This window comes from Nannobrachium achirus (assembly GCF_963921795.1).
Source record: "Nannobrachium achirus genome assembly, chromosome: 16".
Lineage (NCBI taxonomy): Eukaryota > Metazoa > Chordata > Actinopteri > Myctophiformes > Myctophidae > Nannobrachium > Nannobrachium achirus.
In genome coordinates this window covers 8,110,295-8,131,179 of record NC_137823.1, presented here as the reverse complement: position 1 = coordinate 8,131,179, position 20,885 = coordinate 8,110,295, and the positions used below count along the sequence as shown (strand labels likewise).

General features: G+C 44.8%; 1 protein-coding gene across 1 annotated transcript in view; it reads right to left on the bottom strand.

Annotated features, from left to right (window-relative positions):
- fam184ab (family with sequence similarity 184 member Ab) overlaps nucleotides 1-20,885 on the bottom strand; it is a gene marked incomplete at both ends in the record, with an annotated part of 114,093 nt that overhangs the window by 35,551 nt on the left and 57,657 nt on the right. Inside the window, 4 exon segments of the mRNA XM_080744307.1 lie at nucleotides 6,016-6,200; nucleotides 16,335-16,462; nucleotides 18,175-18,328; nucleotides 20,403-20,615. Of these exon segments, the coding sequence (XP_080600433.1) occupies nucleotides 6,016-6,200; nucleotides 16,335-16,462; nucleotides 18,175-18,328; nucleotides 20,403-20,615 (680 nt within the window).

The window sequence follows — 20,885 nt, the reverse complement described above, 5'->3', positions numbered from 1 at the left end:
CTGCAGACAGATTTGTGAGACTGGTTCTCCCAATTACACTTTAATGCAGATTAGTGATTGGTGAACCAGCAACCTTAAGATCCCCAGATTCCTATACCCATTCAGATATGGCCACCCCTTAACAGGATCAGCATTAACAAGGCCAGGGGTCCAGACAACAACAACCCCTGTGTGCTCAAGGTGTGCACTGGGCAGTTGGCAGCTGCATTCCAGCATATATTCAACTTCTTCCTGAGGTTGATTAAAGTAAAATATCCTGGTGTAAAGTACCATGCATAGTAGTACATAAGGACCGCTGGAATACACAAGCAATGGAGGGTGAGAGAACTTTATTCCGTTTGGTCCGGTTTGACTCCCAGTACGTAACACTCCGGATGATTTATCTCCGTATACGGACCCTAACGGACAGCACCCAACTGGACGGACTGAACGAACGGACTGCAGATGTATCCGTAGCAAGAAGTACCCACGGCCACCGTTGTCAAACATAGGCGCAGTAGTGATGAAAATTACTTTTCCTCTGCTCTATGACAGCGGTTCTCAAACTATGTGTCCCAATGAGAAATATATTGTATCAAGAAACGGTAAAAAAGGTCGCAACAGGACGGCTTGACACACACACGCACGCGCGCAGTCACACACACACACCGCCTATCCTCCTCCAACAGCTGCCAACAAGACAAGGAACACAAGAAGAGCTGATTAATTAGCTCAGCGGCTCATCAAATACTTGGGAATTATATGAGCGGGTGTGTTTTGTTATATTTACTCCGGGTCCTGATCCATATGTGATTAAATCTGTACCCTCACGGAGTTTTACATTTACCGCGAATCCGCAAAACAACTTTGCCGACAGACAGCAGAACCTGCAGTCGAGACTGTTACCACTTATAACATCACGTCGTCGGGTCAAGACATTCTGTGGTTCTACATATTTTGGCTGCTTCGCTTTTGTTAGCTATTCTGTTCTGTGCTGCGAGGCTTAATAGGTCTGTCTATGTGGCGCACAGCCCAACGGAGAGCTGGTCGGCACGGACATAAAGTAGAGGAAGAACTATGCATGTCGACGGAATTACTGTACGTAATATCTCACCCAAAACGTACACAAAATCAACCATACGTAACTATAAATGGCCAGTGCATTCAGTGACTACATGCCAGTTAATTGTTTTGACATTACATGTCAAGAAGATCTTTGAGATTCTGCTCCTGGTAGCAATGTGAGACTTGTTCTTTGACTTCATAAGCATCTTCAATACCATACATCCACAGCAGTTGGCCTTGAAGCTGTCAGTACAAGTGGATCTAGGCTTGGTTGCAGACTATGTCACCAACACTGGTGCTCCCCAAGGAGCCATATTGTCACCCTTCCTGTCCACCCTCACAACTTCATGGAAGACAATGTGGCGGATTACAGACCTACATAGGGTAGTGAGTGAGCGAGCAAGCGAGCGAGCGTGCGTGTGTGCACGCAGGCGCACACACGCACACACAGACACCTATCCAAGGGGAGGAGTTGGTGGTGGTGGAAGGAAACGTATTAACACAAGCAATGCAAAAAAAATGAATCAGCCGGTGAGGAAGTTCCAAAGCTTGAGTTAAACAGGACAGTCTGGAGATGGTCACAGAGGGGAGGAGCTAGCTGTCCTGATGAACTCCTCTCATCTGTTCTATGATGTGCCTGTGGGGATGAGGAGCACAGGTTGATCATCCCAGGGTCAGCACTACATGATTTGGTCAGTCCTTTGTGCCAGTAGTCATCAGTATACACAGCCAAGTCTGACCCCCATAGATTCTATTCTGTTCTTTGGGATTACTGACTTCTGCTTCACTCTGACACACAGAGTGTTTCAGATCCAATCATGCCCACATTAGTTTTGACCAAGAGAGAACATGCAAAGAGCAAGGTTCTTGAATGGGATTAAGTAAGACCCTGTCCCAGAGTTCGTTTCGAAGAGTCCTTGAGCAAGACTCAAAATCCCTAGTTGCTCCCGGTGCCTTGCATGGTTTCCTTCGCCATCGGTCTATGAATGTGTGTGTGAATGGGTGAATGTAATGCACAATCTTTGTAAAACACCTTGGATAAAGGCGCTATACAAATGCACCATGTGCCATGTATCCATATTGTCTTTCTATATGGATTCCATACCTCCCAAAAACACTTGTCATATGATAAGGACTTGACTTGAAAACCTTATAATTTGGTATATAGCCAAAAGTCAAGTGTTATTTATCCATGGAAGTCTTCGCCTATATATATAGAGAGAGGCTTAAAATACACAGGTGAAATTATCACTTGTGTACTCAGACAGTGTCTTGAAAAGCCAGATAGCATTATTTTGCCCTGGTACGCTCCAGAAAGACCACTTACTACTTTTCTGAGTAGTAGGGGGAAAAGGGCATTGCTGTGTTTTGATCAATGTAGTAATTTTAGATAAAATATGTTATTGGTTTATTCATATTGTGATAGTTTAGTTCTGTGGTACAGTGCAGCCAACTGGACCTCCCAAAAATGACTTGCAGTATGTCACCTAACTCCCTAATTTGTCTTTTTCAGTGGAGGGGGTGTGTCTAAAGAAATCTGATTTGCAATAAAACTGTACAAGCTATCTCCACACAACCACTGGTTATTGTTTAGTAGCATCTTAGGCAATGCAGGAAAATATTTCAGTATTTCTTTAGGTAAATTGCATTCTGACTCTTTGTTGATGTAGGGTAGACACCTGGTTCACATCTCAGCAGATTTTATGAAGATAAGAGTGAGCATTCTCAAGTTATAGGCATTTTTGTCACCTTTGACCTAGGCGGATTTGCCTTTTTCAGAGATTGGGGTAGGTCTAAAGAATAGCCAAAAAAACACATTTCCGCCAAAAGTAACATTTCACAACAATCCATTTCATTAATGGGAGACCCCAAAGATAAGAAAAAACATGGTTGTGTTTGGTTATACCTCGGGTAGGGGTATCTCAAAAACTAAGGCCTTTTTTGAGGGCTTGCTGCAGGTCTATCAGTGCGGCTGCAGAGTTAAGGTGCTATCTATCCCTGATTGATTGATTGATTGAAGACTATTTGAAGTTTGCACAGGAAAAGGTACAGTTTCACTATGGTTGAGGGCTATGTTATGGAGAGTGTCTGGTTGCTTTATTTTAGGTGATTATAGAATTTAAGTGCTCTCTTTTTTACTTTTATAATGAGTGGGTATCGTCCTAATTCTGCCCGGCAAGCATTGTTTGTTGTTTTCTGTTGGGTGCAGAGTATAGATTTGCAGAGTTCTGCGTGCAGAGTCTCAGTTTGGTGTCTGTGTCATGCTCTAGTATATAATATACAGTAGCCTATAGCCTACTGCATATTGAACAATACAATACAACTTGTTTGTCCAATTCTCAGATCAATATGCTTAATTTCCATTCATTAGCTAACTTGCCAAAGTTCTGACACATTTTGGCACTAATCATGTTCATACTCCGCTTGTTGGTGGAGTAAAAGTTGTGGTATTAAAAGCTTAATTGTGTATTTATATGTACTGCCCTCGACCCGACAAGTCGGTAGAGTATCTGCGCGCGCTGGTTGTGGGGGCTGGTCTAGTCAAGATGCCAGGGCCTAGTCTGGTCTAGTCAAGATCCCTGACTTCAATGATTGGCCAAACTGTCCATGATGTCAGAGTCTCTGAACTCATATAAGCGGTCGCACGCGCACTAGAACTGCATCACGTCCCAGAAGATCTGAAGAATCCACTCTGATCCACAGTAGAACTGCATCACGTCCCAAAAAATCTGAAGAATCCACTTTGATCCACAGTAGCTGCTGGTGGGAGAAATGTTGCAGTGGAGCGTTCATCTCAACCACGTACCAAACAGAGACTGTCATCATGCTGCTGTTGCCGTGGGAAACAAGCTGTACTCCTTTGGAGAAAACGGAAACACACACAGGAATCATATTGATGTGCTTGTCTTCAACACAGTGTCATTAGTCTGGAGAGAGTTGCCTCCAGTGACACCTGGAAGGGGAGAGCTCCACCTTGAGGTTCCCTCCAGGCGATACAGGCACACAGCTGTGCTGGGAGGAGATATCGTATACATCTGGGGAGGGTGGACTCACCCAGGTTACTGCAACGTGCTTCATGCATTTGATGTTGACGCCCACACATGGTTCAAACCCAGGGTTTCTGGTACTGTTCCAGAGGGGAGGTACGGCCACTCAGCCTGTGTGTTGGAGAAGGTCATGTTTATCCATGGAGGATACAACCAGCTGACTGGATACACTAATGACATCTACAAGTTGGACACCACCACAATGGTCTGGTCTTTAATTAACACCAGAGACACTACAGCACCTGCTTCATACTGTCACTCTGCCACCATCATCGGGACAAAGATGTTTGTATTTGGGGGCCAAGGGATCCAGGGGGGGAGGTACCCCTACTGCTACTACAACATCATCAGAGTGTTTGACACAGAGACCAACTGCTGGATGAAAATACATTCAGCACAGTTACTTCCAGAAGGACGCAGTAGTCATTCAGCCTTTGCCTACAATGGAGAGCTGTACATATTCGGTGGTTTGAACTCGAAGCATGACCGCTTACATGATCTGTGGAAATTCAGTCCAGAGACCTTCTCCTGGAAGGAGGTGAAGCCCAAGGGGAACGGCCCGTTAAGGATGACTAGTGGCTGCTGTTGCATGATGGGAGATCGTGTCATCCTCTTTGGAGGATACAGTTCAGATGAGCTGTTTATCTTAGACTTGAGTCCTAGTCTGAAGACATTATGTAAGCTGGCAGTTATTCAGTACGGTCTGGAGCAGACTGAACTCCCACACAACCTCAGGTGGGATCTGGCAGCCATGACGACCTCATAAAGAAACAAAACAACTATATGGCCAAAACGAAAGAAAATAACAGCTAGTGTGAAGTGATCGGTGCTATTTTTATGAGTAATTGTCGGCTCCTCTGAAAGGTGAGACCAGTATGTTATCTTCATTCATTCATTCATTCATTCATTCATTCATTCATTCATTCATCCATTCATTCATCCTTTCATTCATCCTTTCATTCATTCATCTATCAAGTTCTCCCCGAAAGTACAAAGGCAGGGCCCTTAGCCAATGAGGTGCAATTGGAGCTAGCTGGGGTATTGGTTGAGCCTCACATGACAGTTAGCTCGCAGCAGAATATAGTCACGTCGGCAATCACACTTGCAATTGAGGTGCCAATGAGGTGCAGCCAAAGGGTAGATCTTTGATCTTAGCATCAGCAATGTTACTGTAATGACGGCTGGATCACGTTATCTATTTCTTTTTTTTTTTACAACACGATGAGGGATGCACTGGTCTTTTACAAAAGATTGCATTTGAAAATAATGGATGGATATTTTTCTATGAAATCACAAAGGTACTTTGATGGCAGTATAAGACATCCTTAAATCCTTAACTCTTTCTCAGCCACGGGGAGCCACTCAATATTAAAACCGGATTAAACCGTACTTCATCTGTACTTAAATTAGCCGACCGGAATTTTCTGTACTAGGTCATTAACTCATTTGCTGCCATTTAACAATACCTTCGTACTCTCATATGCCTCCAGTCTCCATAGACTTCCATGTAATTCATAGTGCACGGATAATGCACACCCATGCCTAGATAATGCACCACGTGTGTCCACATTGCTCACAGCTTTCAAACAAAATAATCCGAATGGAAATCCGTTCAGGCATTCATGAGATAACAGCCATTATGTTTTCCTAAAATGTAAACAAAGATGGCTGCCATGTTTGAAAGATAGGGTTGCTATGGGGGTTAAACATGCAATTTTGCGGTTGCTATCATGCCTACTACATTTTTTGGGGTCAAACATTTCTAAAAAAAAAATGTTTTTTTTTGGAAAAAAAATCTATTTTTGAGAGTGTACAAATGGAACCAACCTTGGTTCCATGTGTACACCATTCAATTTGTGTCTCGCCCAGCGTGTATCCTTACCCGATCTGCTTTTATTATTATTATTATTATTATCCTCCTTACCTGATCTGCTGGTTGGCCTCGCTGCGTATCTTCAGAACCTCCTTGCCCTTGCTCTCCAGCTCCTTGGTGAGGGAGGTGATGTTCTCGTTGAGCTGGTGGATCTGCAGGTCCAGCTGAGACATGTGAGCTTTCCTCTGGACAATCTGCTCCTGGAGAGACTCCATCCTCTGCAGAAGATCACGCTCCTGAGAGGACATGGGAAACAGGATATTTCACTTTCAAAAAAACTTTTGGTAATTTTATCATCTAATCAGGAGTTTATGAACACCCTGAACAGTTTTTAATTTGCTTGATTGAATATTTAGATATTTGATGTAAATGTTACCAGGCCCTCCAGGCCCTGGGCCTCTCCCCACACACACCCATTGTGACTTCAAACTTCATTTTAACCATGATAGATTCATTAAAAACACCCATTATTTTTTCTGGTGACTCATATTACCCTCCTAATGTGTGAGCAGGCGGTGTTTTTTCAATAACTTTTTTAATTTATTTTTAATTATAATTTTTTTTGTATTTCATTTTTTCCATTTTTAACTCACTTAGTGCCAGACGACTTTCAGAACGACTTCCTAACTAGGGCGCTCCCTGCCAAGCGACTTAAATCGACATTTTGACCAAACGCCTGTATACAATAGATCAAAGCCTTCAGCAACGTCGTGACACAGTTCTGGGTCAAGATAATCAAAACAAAGACCCAAATCACCTGTTCAAACACATGCGGGCCGTCACAGATCAGAGAAAAGCCAAGTCACATGGCAAAACAATCACCAGAGTATAAAAGGGCTGTGGGAAGCTGGCCATTTGAGCGAGTTGGAGATTGCATTTGCAAAGAGACAGAGAGAGAGACACAGTGAGCGACAGTTGAGAGAGTTGAGAGTTGAGTGAGATTTAGAGTTGAGTTGGATTGCTAGTTGGTGGGAGAGAGAGGTGAGTTTGATAGTGTGTTTGATAGTGTATGAGAGAGTAGTGAGAGATATAGTGAGAGAGAGTTTGAGGAGTGAGTTAGAGAGGAGAGGGAGAGTTGGATTGTGAGTTTCAGGATAATACAGTAGGAGTAATCAGGAGTAATTTTATAGCAGTCGGAGTATAGAGAGTATAGAGGAGAGAGGGAGAGTTGGATTGTGATTTTCAGTATCAGAGTAGGAGTAATAAGGAGTAGTTTTATATAGCAGCACACAGTAGGAGTATAGGAGTAAAAGTAGTGGTATTTTCAGTATCAGAGTAGGAGTAATAAGGAGTAGTTTTATATAGCAGCACACAGTAGGAGTACAGGAGTAGAAGTAGTGGTATAGGAGTAATAAGGAGTAGTTTTATATAGCAGCACACAGTAGGAGTACAGGAGTAGAAGTAGTGGTATAGGAGTAATAAGGAGTAGTTTTACAATCAGCAGCAGAGAGAGTAGAAGTATAGGAGGAGTATATTTACTGTGTAGTAGTGGTAGGGGTCTTTGCGCAAAGCATCGCCAGCATGCCAAAAAAGAATGAGAAAACTCCACGCGGCCGCAGCCGCAGCCGCCGTCCAGCTGCTAGCCGCCCCCTTCCCCCCCGGGTTGAGATCCCCGAGAGCAGCCAGGAACAGCCCGGTCCACGGCAGCGATCCCTCGATGCGTGGGTTCGTCGCGAACCCCGGGTTGTGCCTCCTGTCCCGGCGGCTCCAGCCGTGCAGCCCGCAGCTGAGGCCTCTTCGAGCGAGGAAGAACACCCCCTCCACGCTGCTCCAGCAGCGAAGCGCCCCAAGGCTGGTCGCAGCTCCGAGTACCCCATCCCCGCTGAGGTCCATGTCCAGGCTGCTCCAGCAGCAAAGCGCCCCAAGGCTGGTCGCAGCTCCAGCGTGGACGAGCACTCCCTCCCCGCTGAGGTCCATGTCCAAGGGATCGTGGATGAGTCGTTTGCTGAGCGCGCTGAAGCAGATGGCGAATCCGAGGAGGAGAACGACATGGAAACTGGCGGCGATGATTCACAAGATGAGGCCGCTGTCGCTCCAGACACGCCGCTGCTCTGTTCACCAAGGCTTAGACGCAGCCTGCGGGTTACTGTGCACCGGGATCTGGCTGAAAGCTCCTGGGAATCTCAGTCAGAAGACCACGCCGAGTTGGAACAAGAATGGCTCCCTATGCGAGAAAGAGATGGTGCTAACAGTGGTAAGAAGCCTTATATTTGTATCTATTTCTCTCTCTGTGTGTGTGTGTGTGTGTGTGTGTGTGTGTGTGTGTGTGTGTGAGATATGCGTTGGGAAACGCAAACACAGTGGGGGATGGGGGTGTGTGTGTGAGTGAGTGCGTACGTGTACACACAGTGCATGGCGACTTTTTTGTTTTGTTAGTTATAGTTCTAAGTATGGCAACGATCATATATTTCCATAGTTTATTCTCTCTGTATGCATGTGATCTGTGCGTTGGCGACTTTTTTGTTTTGTTAGTTAGTGTTCTAAGTATGGCAACAATCATATATTTCCATAGTTTATTCTCTCTGTATGTGATGCGCAATCACGGTTGCCAACTGCATTTTATTTGTATTCGTCTCTCTCACTGTCTCTCGCTGTGTTTTGCAAACGAGCTGTGGGAAACGCCACGCGCAAACACGCTGGCAGTGGAGGATGGGTGTATGCGCGCGCGTGTACACAGTGCGTGGCGACCTGTTGTGTTAGTGTTTCAAGCAAGGCAACGATCATATGTCTATAGTCTATTTCCCTCTGTATGTGACTGGCGCGCTCATTTGTTGCATAGCTCAGGGTGCGCGCGCGCACGTTGTTCTAGAATAAATAAAATAAAATTTTCATATTGTGTAAATCATGACCTTGGCAAATCAGGAGCGTGTACAGCACGGGGCAAACAGAGCTATGTCGCATTGTGTCATTTGTATGGGACGGGTACAAAGCTTTTGGAATAGCAGCATTTTTCTTTTACCTCAAGAGTGAGAGAGGAGAGCGCCGCTGTGTGGGCGTGCACGCATGTTGCAGATTTTTTACTAATGCGTGTTCTTTCACTGTGATCTTTCTAGACACCGAGTGCAGTGAGGAAGCTGGCCTATACCCAGATCTATCTGCTTCTGACAGCGCTCCTTCACTGCATGGCTTTAGTCAAGGTACAGCTATTTTTGTTACAGATTTTCTACATTTGTGTTCAATGCTTTTATATCAATCTAAAAATCAAAACATCAACATGGCAACTGTAAAAGACTTCATTCATTCTAAGTGTCAAAATGCAAATAATGTATGTGCACATATTTACTACCAAAACTATAACTATATAAACTGTGAGTCTTCTTTCATTCATTCTAAGTGTCAAAATGCATGGCCTAGAAACATGATGGAAATGTGAATAATGAATTGATTCTGTGCTTATGTTTACCTTTACCATAACTATAACTAGTCTATTTTTTATATTGCGTTTTCAGCTTCTCAGCCAGGGGGTTCTCAGCCAGAGGGTTCTCAGCCAGAGGGTTCTCAGCCAGTGGAACTACCAAGCTCTTCTGGACGTGTTGGTCGTGGAAAGCGAGGTAAGGACAGTTTCTCATCACGCACGCACGCACACGCATGCATGCACGCACACACTGTATATGTATATGTGTGTATGTTATGGCAATTATTTATAGACACACGCACACGCATGCACACACTCGCACACACTGTATATGTACAGTATGTTATGGTAATTATTTATGGGCACATGCACGCATGCACGCACGCACACACTATATATGTATGTTATGGTAATAATTATTACTTGTATTTATATTTCTATAATTTACAGGTCGCCCACAGAAGGAAAAGGCCGTTCCTTCTCCGTGGTTTGACCTCGATGACCCAGATGAGCCATGGCAGCCAGAGAACATCCCTTTCACTGCCGTGCCAGGACCAATGAACGCTGCTGCTGAACTCCAGTCGGAGGACCCACTGGACTTCCTGGAGTTGGTCCTCACTGATGAGCTGCTGGAGATGATCGTCGAGGAGACTAACCGGTATGCTCTCCAGACCATCCCCACTGTCAAGAACACCAAGGAGGCCCGAGTCAGAAACTGGTATCCGGTGGATCTGGAGGAGCTGAAGACGTTCTTTGGGCTCGTTTTCCTGTCCGGCATCGTCCACAAGCCGGAGATTGACATGAACTGGAGCACAGACGAGGTGTACGAGACGCCTTACTTCGGCAAGTGCATGTCCCGGAACAGGTTCCAGATCATCCTGAGATTCCTGCACTGCGCTGACAACCAAACTGCGGACAAGACCGACAAGATGTACAAGGTCCGACCGGTCTCAGATTACTTGATCGCGAAGTTCCAGGAGCTGTACCAGCCAGATGAGCAGATCTCCATTGACGAGGGGACCCTTATGTGGCGTGGGAGACTGAGCTTCAAGGTCTACAATCCGCAGAAGCCAATCCGGTACGGCATCAAGTCCTACATCCTGGCGGAGTCGAAGACTGGGTACTGTCACAACCTGAGGGCTTACTGTGGGGACCACAGCTCCTTGGCTGACACAGTCTTGGGCCTGCTGGGTGACCTTCAAGGTCAAGGCTACAAATTGTTCATGGATAACTTCTATCAGAGGCACGCACGCACACGCACACGCATGCATGCACAGCATTACACGCACACACTGTATATGTACAGTATGTTATGGTAATTATTTATAGACGCACACGCATGCACGCACGCACACACTGTATATGTACAGTATGTTATGGTAATTATTTATAGACACACGCACACGCATGCACGCACACACTGTATATGTATGGTAATTATTTATATTTCTATAAATTACAGTACAAAGCTCTGTGAGCAGCTGGTGGTGGAGAAGAGAACACACGCGTGTGGCACGCTCCGGAGGGGCAGAGGAGCACCCCAAGTGATCAACGAGGCCACCAACCTGGACCTGCGCGGTGGGGAGGACCGCATCTCTCGCCACAATACAAAGGTTGCAACATTGGCCTGGAAAGACACCAATGTCGTCAGAATGGTGACTACATTCCACCAGGACGTGATGGGGGAGGTCCAGGTGTGGTCCAGGAAGGAGAAGAAAAGGGTGCCAAAAGCCAAGCCGGTCTGTGTCCTGGACTACAACAAACACATGAATGGTGTAGACAGGTACTGTACTGCTCTTTTTTTTTCTTACTTCTCTGTAACTTTGTAAATACTGTATACTTCTATGCTACAACTGGACAACTGAATTTCTCCCTTGAGATAATAAATGTATCTATCTATCTATCTATCTATCTATCAGAATGGACCAGTCGCTGAGCTACTACCAGATAACCCGCAAGATCTACAGGTGGCACAAGAAGTTCACCCTGTACCTGCTCCAGATCGGCATGCTGAACGCATTCATCATCTACAGGGCCAGAAATCCAGCGGGAGTGTGCAAGTCCTTGTTGCAGTTCATGGACCGGGCCATAAAAGGCTGGACTCGCCCGGTACGCAGAGCCATCCCTGCACGCATTGCCTTGGAGGCACCCCCAGTCATCCACCATGTCCCTGTCCACCACCCCCCCATTGCAGGGGGGGGGGGCGAGGGAGCACGCAGCCAGGTCCTGCTGGATGTGCAAGGAGGGGAAGAACGACGAGGGGGTGAAGAGGAGAAGGTCTTCTGTCTACTGGTGTGCTGCGTGTCAGGTCACACTGTGCAGGGGGGTCTGCTTCCGCAGGTACCACACTGAGAACAACATTTCTCTGAGTCTTCACTGAAGCGTGACATTTTTATTTTATTTGTATTTTTATTTTATTTCGTTTGAAAAACTAAAAAAACTAAAAAAAAGAGAAAAACACAAAAAAAAAACAAAAAAAAACACAAGTGACATTTTTATTTTATTTCATTTGAAACCCTAGATGACCCTTTTGTCATCTACTTGAACCACTACTGAAAGGGCAGGACGTTCCTTTTGTCATCTACTTGAATCACTACTGAAAGGGCAGGATGTTCCTTTTGTCATCTACTTGAACCACTACTGAAAGGACGTGAAATGGTCCTTTTGCCATTGCCATTACTCGAAAACCACTACAGGGGTGGTGAAATGTGCCTTTATTGCCATGTGAGCTGTTTCAGGTTTCACACAGGACCGATGGGGGTGACATTTTTGTCATTTTGTTGAAAAAATACTTGAAAACCACTACAGAGGGGGTGAAATGTTCCTTTATTCAATGTGCCCATTGTAATTTGAATGCACTTGAATCACTTTATTTTTTACATTTATTATTTTATTATTCTTCCCTTTGTTTGAAAACAAATACTGTACTTGAAAACCACTACAGAGGTGGTGAAATGTTCCTTTATTCTTGTCATTTTCTAGAATCACTACTGAGAGGATGAGAGTTTTTGTCATTTCAAAAAGCACTATTGAGAGACTGAACTGAATGCACTTGAATCACTTTATTTTTTACTTTATAATTTTATTTTTTCCCATTTGTTTGAAAACAAATGCTGTAAATATATTCTGCATTGTTGAAGCCAAAAATAAAAGGCAGAAAAGAGAGCCTACTTTACTAAAGCATTTCATTTCAGTTTGTTCCTAGAGGTGTTTTGGCCAATGAAAAGGCATTTTCTAAACAACCGAACATGTTAGAAACCTCTGGATTGGAGCGCTGGAAAGAGGGTGAATTTATCTTTCCAACAAGGTATAGTTCACATAGTATTCATAGCTATTTCATCATTTTTTTCTTTCCCCCCAAAAAAAAATCTCTTTTCAGAAGTCTGTTTTTGCCCATGCCATGCCATATACCTTTAGACCTTACGAGATAAGCGAACATTTTTGAAACTTGTGGTTTGAAGTGCTGGAAAGTGCACGAGTAGGCCTTTCCAGGAAGGTATAGTTTATAATAGAAATCTTTATTTATTCATCATTTATTCCATTTTCAAAACTAAAACATGCTTTATCTCAAAATGTCTTCTCAAAAGCCAGTCTTTTGGCCATGACATGCCCTATATCTTTCCACATTACGAGATCAGAGAACATGTTTGAAACATATGGTTTGGGGGCGCTGGAAAGAGCGCGAGTAGGCCTTTCAATCGCACTATGTTTTGTTATTTCTGTCCATCAGCATCATTGCGCAATTGTCCCTCCAAGATCAGTGAAATCGTCAGAAATCCTGGCAGTTTTAGTGCACAGCTGAAATTTTATTTGGCAGTAAGTGAGTTAATAATTATTACAAATAAATGAAAAAAGTTATTGAAAAAACACGGCCTGCTCACGTATTAGGAGGGTAAAATGAGTCACCAGAAAAAATAATGGGTGTTTTTAATGAATCTATCATGGTTAAAATGGAGTTTGAAGTTACAATGGGTGTGTATGTGGAGAGAGGCCCTTCCACTGCTCCCTGTTGAAAGTGGAATATCCCTTTAACCCATTTAGAACGGGTACAGATTTTGTGTATCATTATTTTATGCTTTAACTATTGAAAAATAGCAGATATACAAGCTCACAGCGCGGCACCGAGTGCCGCGCTGCGAGCTTGTAGATCTGCTATTTTTGAAAAATCTTGAAAATTAGAATTTTGACCCGATTCTATAAGTGTCTTTTGAATCCTTCTAAGATTTTTTGAAAAAACCTATGTTTCAATGACAGCAATCTGGCTAGCCATCGTCAAAGAAAAGGTCCTTTTCACTTAACTGGAGCTCAGTTAGTCTGTTCTTGAGTGACTACTATGTCAGTGGTGCTCAAACCTTTTCATGGGAAGGACCCCCATCCCAAAACTGATATTTATTTGGCCACGGACCCCCATCTCAAAATATTTAGTTCCAGGGACCCCCCAGAAGCAAAATCTGAGTTACAAATGTTTGCTTTGAAAATCCATATATTCAAAGACACATTTTCACGACTTTTTCCAAAAATAGCAGATCTACAAGCTCGCAGCGCGGCACTCGGTGCCGCGCTGCTATTTTTCACAGGTTAAAGCATTCAATAATTACTAGGCCTAAATGGGTTAATAATAATAATACATCAGACATGTGAGCTTTCCTCTGGACAAGCTCATCCCGGAGAGACTCGATTCTCTGCCGAAGATCACGCTCCTGAGGACAGCGGACCAATCAGAGGCCGGGGACCCGGAGGGGGGAGGAGCAATGGTCAACCAATCAGTGATCAAAGACAGCAGCGCCCGCTCCTGAGAGGGGGAGCTAAGCAGTGCTTAATGTGTCAGTGAATAGGTGCCGGATCCTGGGCTGGGCTGCGCACGCACGTGTCGAGCGTGAGACAATTAACTTTTTTCTGTTTTAGCTTTACTTGTCTACATCAGAAAATGACAAGAAATTTGAACAAAAACATGAAAATATAAAGTAAAGAAAAATGCTGCAGCTAAAAAGGTCTCTATTTGGAAGGTTAAAAACATAAATGAACAAACAGCACTATTTTGATTGACAGGGAAGTCCTGGATCCAATCAAACAGGTGCCGGATCCAATCAAAGAGGTGGGGGAACATGTTCCCCCTTGTTCCCCCACAAATTAAGCACTGGAGCTAAGGACTCTTAACTCATCTGCTGCCATTTAACAATACCTTTGTACTCTAATTATGCCAAACTGTCTCCATAGACTTCCATGTAATTCATAGTGCACGGATCATGCACACCCATGCCTAGATAATGCACCACGTGTGTCCACATTGCTCACAGCTTTCAAACAAAAAAATCCGAATGGAAATCCGTTAAGGCATTCATGAGATAGCAGCCATTATGTTTTCCTAAAATGTAAACAAAGATGGCTGCCATGTTTGAAAGATGGGGTTGCTATGGGGGTTAAACATGCAATTTCGCGATCGCTATCATGCCTACTAAATGTTTTGGGGTCAAAAAAATTTTTTGGAAAAAAAATTTCTTTGATTTTTTTTTTTTAATTCTCGGGTTCCTCGGGCGTGGCAGGGTGGTACATCGCGAAATTCAGCAAATGCAGCAAATGTTGTCTTCAAAAGACTATGACTTAAACAAAGGGGCGATTCATACTCCACTTTTAGAGACAATTTTTTTCGGTTAGTTTCAGGGAGTCACAAAATCGACGGTACCCCCCGAACCTCTGAAAGACATCATATAGTAGTTTGGACGGAGGCAAACTAAAAGTGGAGTCTCTCCAGTGTACCTGCACAAGGCTCCTCTACAGTCACTACAGCAGGGGTTGTCAAACTTTTTGAAGCGGTGAAAGCCGCTTCCAAGGAGTGGCTTTGTATGTCCCGTTACAGTCTGTCCCATAGGCTTCCAAGGAGTCCCGTGTCCGTGTCATGTCCCGTGCATGCAGTATTGAGGATTGGTCAAGCTTCACATGACAATTTGGCCCTCCAGACAAAATCATTCATTCATTCAATGAATGAACTAAAACACATAGAAAGTATAGATCTAGAACACAAAATGTATAGATCTAGAACACAGATTTCACAGCTCTAGAACACATAGAATAAAAATTCACCGCTTCACTTCGAACCGAGGTTTGATTTTTTATACCACGAGCCCATAACGTGAGGGAAATTATTTGGCAAAGATGTTGCAAGAACCACAGAATGTCTTGACCCGACGGGACGTTTTTCTCCATGGCGGAGCTGTTGGTAACTATAGTCTGGTTCACTGGCTGCCTGTCATCGGTTGTCTGTTAGTACGTTACATCGCAGTCTATATTTAACTCTGCGAGGGTACAGATGTGACCCCATGGATGCAGTACCCTTTCGCTCCCGGAGTAACAAAAACATATTGAACATTCAACATAATTCCCAAGTAAATCGCTTATGAACAGCCCCAGCAAGCACGATCATCAGGACCTGGACCAATCAATGACGTCTCGATTGGGGCCAGATCAAGTCAAACCATGACTAGTCAGATCTGGCCTAGAATATCATCTGATTTCAACCAACATACGTAAATCCTGCCCACGAAAACGGACGTCCTGGATTAATCAGAGAGGGTCCGATCGAGGGCAGATAAACATCATAACTAGTCAGATGTGTCCCAGAATATGACCTTACATGCTCATATTTCAACTAACATTACAGACAATAACAATAATCCTATAGTCCTGGTAATTACGTCAAGATCATCCTCATATGGGCTGTGATCTGGCCTAGTTCTGAATGTCACCGGAGTCACCGGAGGACGTTATCATAACGTCATCGTGACGTCATTTGGCTTGCAGGGGCTGAGCTAAATAAGCTTGTTTGTGTCTTCTGTTGTTAATTGGTCAGTATTGGAGGCTGACCTTTGTGTGTGCGTGCGTGTGTGCGCGCGCGCGTGTGTGTAAATATATTTCTTCTTCTTTTGGTTGCCAATTCGCGACCCCAACGGCACCTTCCCGCGACCCCGCTTTGGGTCGCCCGGACGCATTTTGAGGAGCGCTAGCTCTCCAGTGTTACCTGCAAACGGCTCTTCTCCAGCGCCCCCTCCAGCTCAGCCTTGGCCACTGCGGTCTCCTGTTGGTGAGTCTGTCTCATGTGCTCTATGGCCGACGCATGGATGTGGTTCAACTCTGACCTCAATGAGGCTGCAGAGAGAGAGAGAGAGAGGGGGGGGAGTGGGGGGAGAGAGAGAGAGGGGGGGGGGGGGGGGGCGTTGGGGAACGGGGACACAATTTTGTATCATTATTTGAATGCTTTAACTATTGAAAAACAGCAGATATACAAGCTCACAGCGCGGCACCGAGTGCCGCGCTGCGAGCTTGTAGATCTGCTATTTTTTTTAAATCGTGAACATTAGAATTTTGACCCGATTCTATGAGTGTCTTTTGAATCCTTCAAAGGTTTTTTGAAAAACCCTGTGTTTCTATGTCAGCAATCTGGCCAGCCATCATCAAAGAAAAGGTCCTTTTCACTTAACTGGAGCTCAGTCAATCTGTTCTTGAGAGACTACTATGTCAGTGGTTCTCAAACCTTTTCATGTGAAGGACCCCCAAAATGATTATTTGGCCACGGACCCGCATCTCAAAATATTTAGTTCCAGGGACCCCCCAGAAGCAAAATTTGAGTTACAAACGTTCGCTTTGCCGCGCTGTGAGCTTGTATATCTGCTATTTTTCTATAGCTAAAGCATTAAATAATTCTAGGCCTAAATTTAAACTGATGTACAATTTATAAGGCTTTCCGCAACTTCATGGCATATTTACAGCTAAATAATGTACAGGTTTTCAACAAACAAGCCGTCAGAGATTAGTATTCAGGGTATCACTTTCTCCTGCCGTGCTTGGAATCTTTTTAGCGTCCGTGTTTGTGTCAGCGTAATAATCCATGCTGTTTCCACTGTTTGTTTGCTCTATGGAGAGAAGTCTGGTCCGCTCGGACTGGTCGTTTCAACGTGCGTGTGCATCAAACAGGAATGGGATCAGTTCACTTTGCAGGTTGTGTGTGTGTGTGTGTGTGTGTGTGTGTGTGTGTGTGTGTGTGTGTGTGTGTGTGTGTGTGTGTGTGTGTGTGTGTGTGTGTGTGTGTGTGTGTGTTTGTGTGTGTGTGTGTGTGTGTCTCATCCTCCAGCTCATAGCGGAGGGTTTGTAGCTCTAAACAGAGGGTTTGTAGCTCTAAACAGAGGGTGTGTAGCTCTAAACAGAGGGTTTGTAGCTCTAAACAGAGGGTGTGTAGCTCTAAACAGAGGGTTTGTAGCTCTAAATGGAGGGTTTGTAGCTCTAAGAGGAGGGTTTGTAGCTCTAAACAGAGGATTTGTAGCTCTACTCACACAGCATGGCTTTTCCCTGATCCCCCAGCTCATAGCGGAGGGTTTGTAGATCTATAAACAGAGTGTTTGTAGCTCTACAAGAGGAGGGTTTGTAGCTCTTGTAGCTCATAGTGGAGGGTTTGTAGCTCTATAAACAGAGGGTTTGTAGCTCTATAAACAGAGGGTTTGTAGCTCTAAATGGAGGGTTTGTAGCTCTATAAACAGAGGGTTTGTAGCTCTAAACAGAGGGTTTGTAGCTCTATAAGAGGAGGGTTTGTAGCTCTATAAACAGAGAGTTTGTAGCTCTAAACAGAGGGTTTGTAGCTCTATAAGAGGAGGGTTTGTAGCTCTATAAACAGAGGGTTTGTAGCTCTACTCAGTACTCACCCAGCATGGCCTTGCCCTCATCCTCCAGCTCATAGCGGAGGGTTTGTAGCTCTATAAGAGGAGGGTTTGTAGCTCTAAACAGAGGGTTTGTAGCTCTAAGCGTGGGTTTGTAGCTCTAAACAGAGGGTATGTAGCTCTAAGAGGAGGGTTTGTAGCTCTACTCACCCAGCATGGCCTTGCCCTCGTCCTCCAGCTCGTAGCGGAGGGTTTGTAGCTCTTGTTCAGACTGCTGCTTCATGGTCTGAACGCTCAGTCTGTGGGCCTCTCTGAGAGACGACAGCTCTGATGCATGCTGGGAACGCAGACGATCCTCCAGGTCCTACACACACACACACACACACACACACACACACACACACACACACACACACACACACACGCGCACACACACTCTTACCTATTAGTCTAGTCTTAGTCTTTTGGGATTAGACTTAAGGGGAACACACAACGGACGTGGGCAGCTGCGCAGCGTCGCGTCGCGGTATTGACGCACGCGAAGTGCCGCGTGGTACCGGTAACACCAACTGGATGCGGTGCGGCGCATACATTTCCCCCGGTGGGGAGAACATGTTCACCGCGCAGCAAAACGCTGGAAAAATAGAACAGCGGCGTAATGGTGCGGCAGGCGAGGCGGCAGGCCTGCGCGGCGCAGGTCTGATGCCGCCAGTGTGGGTTAGTTATTGAAAATAATGGGGCCGTATATTTTGACGGGCCGCGGCCGTGCCGCCTCCGCGTCCGGTGTGTGTTCCCCTTTAGTCTTTTAGGGCTAAATATCACCACAAACTGAATAAGTCATTGTCTTCTACTGTCAGTGCAAAATCAAAAAGATTAAGAAATTCTGCAATTCTGAGCTCTCAAATAAGAATAAACAAAACACTATCTTGGCTGTTATGACATTGCATCAGTCTTACTGCCATGTAGGATGTCTGATCAAAACACATATAGGGTTAAATCTGCCTTTTATCATACCCCCTCTTTTCATAGCTGCCCCTGTTGCTAGATTTCGGATGCCCCTGTACTGTTGCTAGATTTCCATCTCATAATTAACAGAGTAGATAGTCCTTAGGCTAGTGCGGTTATTTCTTTAGCTTCAAAGTTAGTATTTTGTTTATTGGATTGTGTTTACACAACGTCCTGAGACCAACCAAACCGCTGTTTTGACCTCACAGGCACCCTTACTTGTCAAACAGAAGAGAAGATCCTCTGCTCCTCCCCTCCCTTTCTAGGCTCTCCCCTCCCTGCTCTGGTGCAGAGCAGAATCCGTTTAAACCGCCTTCAAAGTAGCTTAAAAGTAGCTTACCTTTGCGATTTTATAGAAAAAATATCCAACCATTATTTCCAAGCGCAAACTTTTGTAAAATACCGGCATAGCTGTCATCGAGCCAAACTGACTGCAGGGGGCTGCCATTTGCAATGAACGAGGCTCGCAAATGTCCTTCATTCGCACCAGTAGTTTAGAGCATAGAAATGGAGAAACTAGATCCAGCCCTAGAAAACGACCAGGAAAGGGATCCGGCCTCCATTGTTGTTTATGTGAGGTCGAGATTTGAGAGCAGCTTTACGGGAGCTGTTTTTACTGTACACACCCGCGACCACACCTCCTCTGCTTACAGTGTTCAGACTAGGTAAAGAACGAACGAACGTTCATGGCCGTGCGCTACTTGAATATAAGAACGAGCCCACTCGTTCTGGTTGTTCTGATTGGTTTTAAGGGAAACTCTCTTGTATATACCCATTAACACTCGTGTGTAAGTTCCACTTTGACTGCATTTATCAGTCAAATTGACAGTTAAATTCTCTCCCTTTTTGCCCAGGAGAGCAACACCTCCTCCCCTGCTGCCAGTGGGGGTTCTATTGTCTTCTAATAGAACCCCCGCTGGCAGCAGGGGAGAAGGTGTTGCTCTCCTGGGCAAAATAATTAGAGAATTTACCTGTCAATTTGACTGATAAATGCAGTCGAGGGTGGGATAATGGTATATTATTTCATACTAAGGAAACGTTTCAGAAGGGGGGAAAAAAAACAAGAACATATATCTTGAGTATTTAGGAAAAGTCATGGAAGGGGAAATTTCTGAGACCTTCACGGGGAGAGTTATTGCACTTTGCGATCTCAAAATCGGCCAAAAGGACCAGTTAGTCACCCGTGTGTTTGAATGTGTATAGATTTGAACGTTTTTTAGACGTCTAAGCTAAGACTAGAAGTTGATTAGACGTTATTGCAATTAAAAACGCTCAAATCTATACGTATATTAGACGTATTTTAGACGTGATAGACCGAATTTTTTTGGGGGGGAAGCCAGGTTAGTCTACACATTGATGCTGAGCTTTCGCGCCCTCTCCAGGTCGCTCATAGTACTGCAGTGAGCCCCTAGAGGATAATAAAGGTACTACACCTTGATGCCGGCCCTGCGCGCCCTCTCCAGGTCGTTCATGGTAGTGCAGTGAGCCTCGTGCATGCGCTGCGCGCGGCGCTGGTGCTCGGCCTGCAGCTCGTCCAGCTGCGAGCGCAGGTGCTCCCTCTCCTGGCTGAACTGAGACTGCAGCTGCTGCAGAGACGACTGGGACTGAGACAGCTGCATCTCCAAGCTCTGTTTGAGCAGGGAGATCTGAGAGAGAGAGACATAGAGAAGAGAGAGAGAGAGAGAGAGAGAGAGAGAGAGAGAGAGAGAGAGAGAGAGAGAGAGAGAGAGAGAGAGAGAGAGACAGTCAGTGTATATTTTGAGATGGGGGTCCGCGGACAATCACATATCATTTTGGGGGTCCTTCACATGAAAATGTTTGAGCACAACTGACATAGAAACGTAGTTTTTTTCTCTCAAAAAAACCTTAGAAGGATTTGAAATATTAAAAGATTTTCACGATCTTTCAAAAAAAAG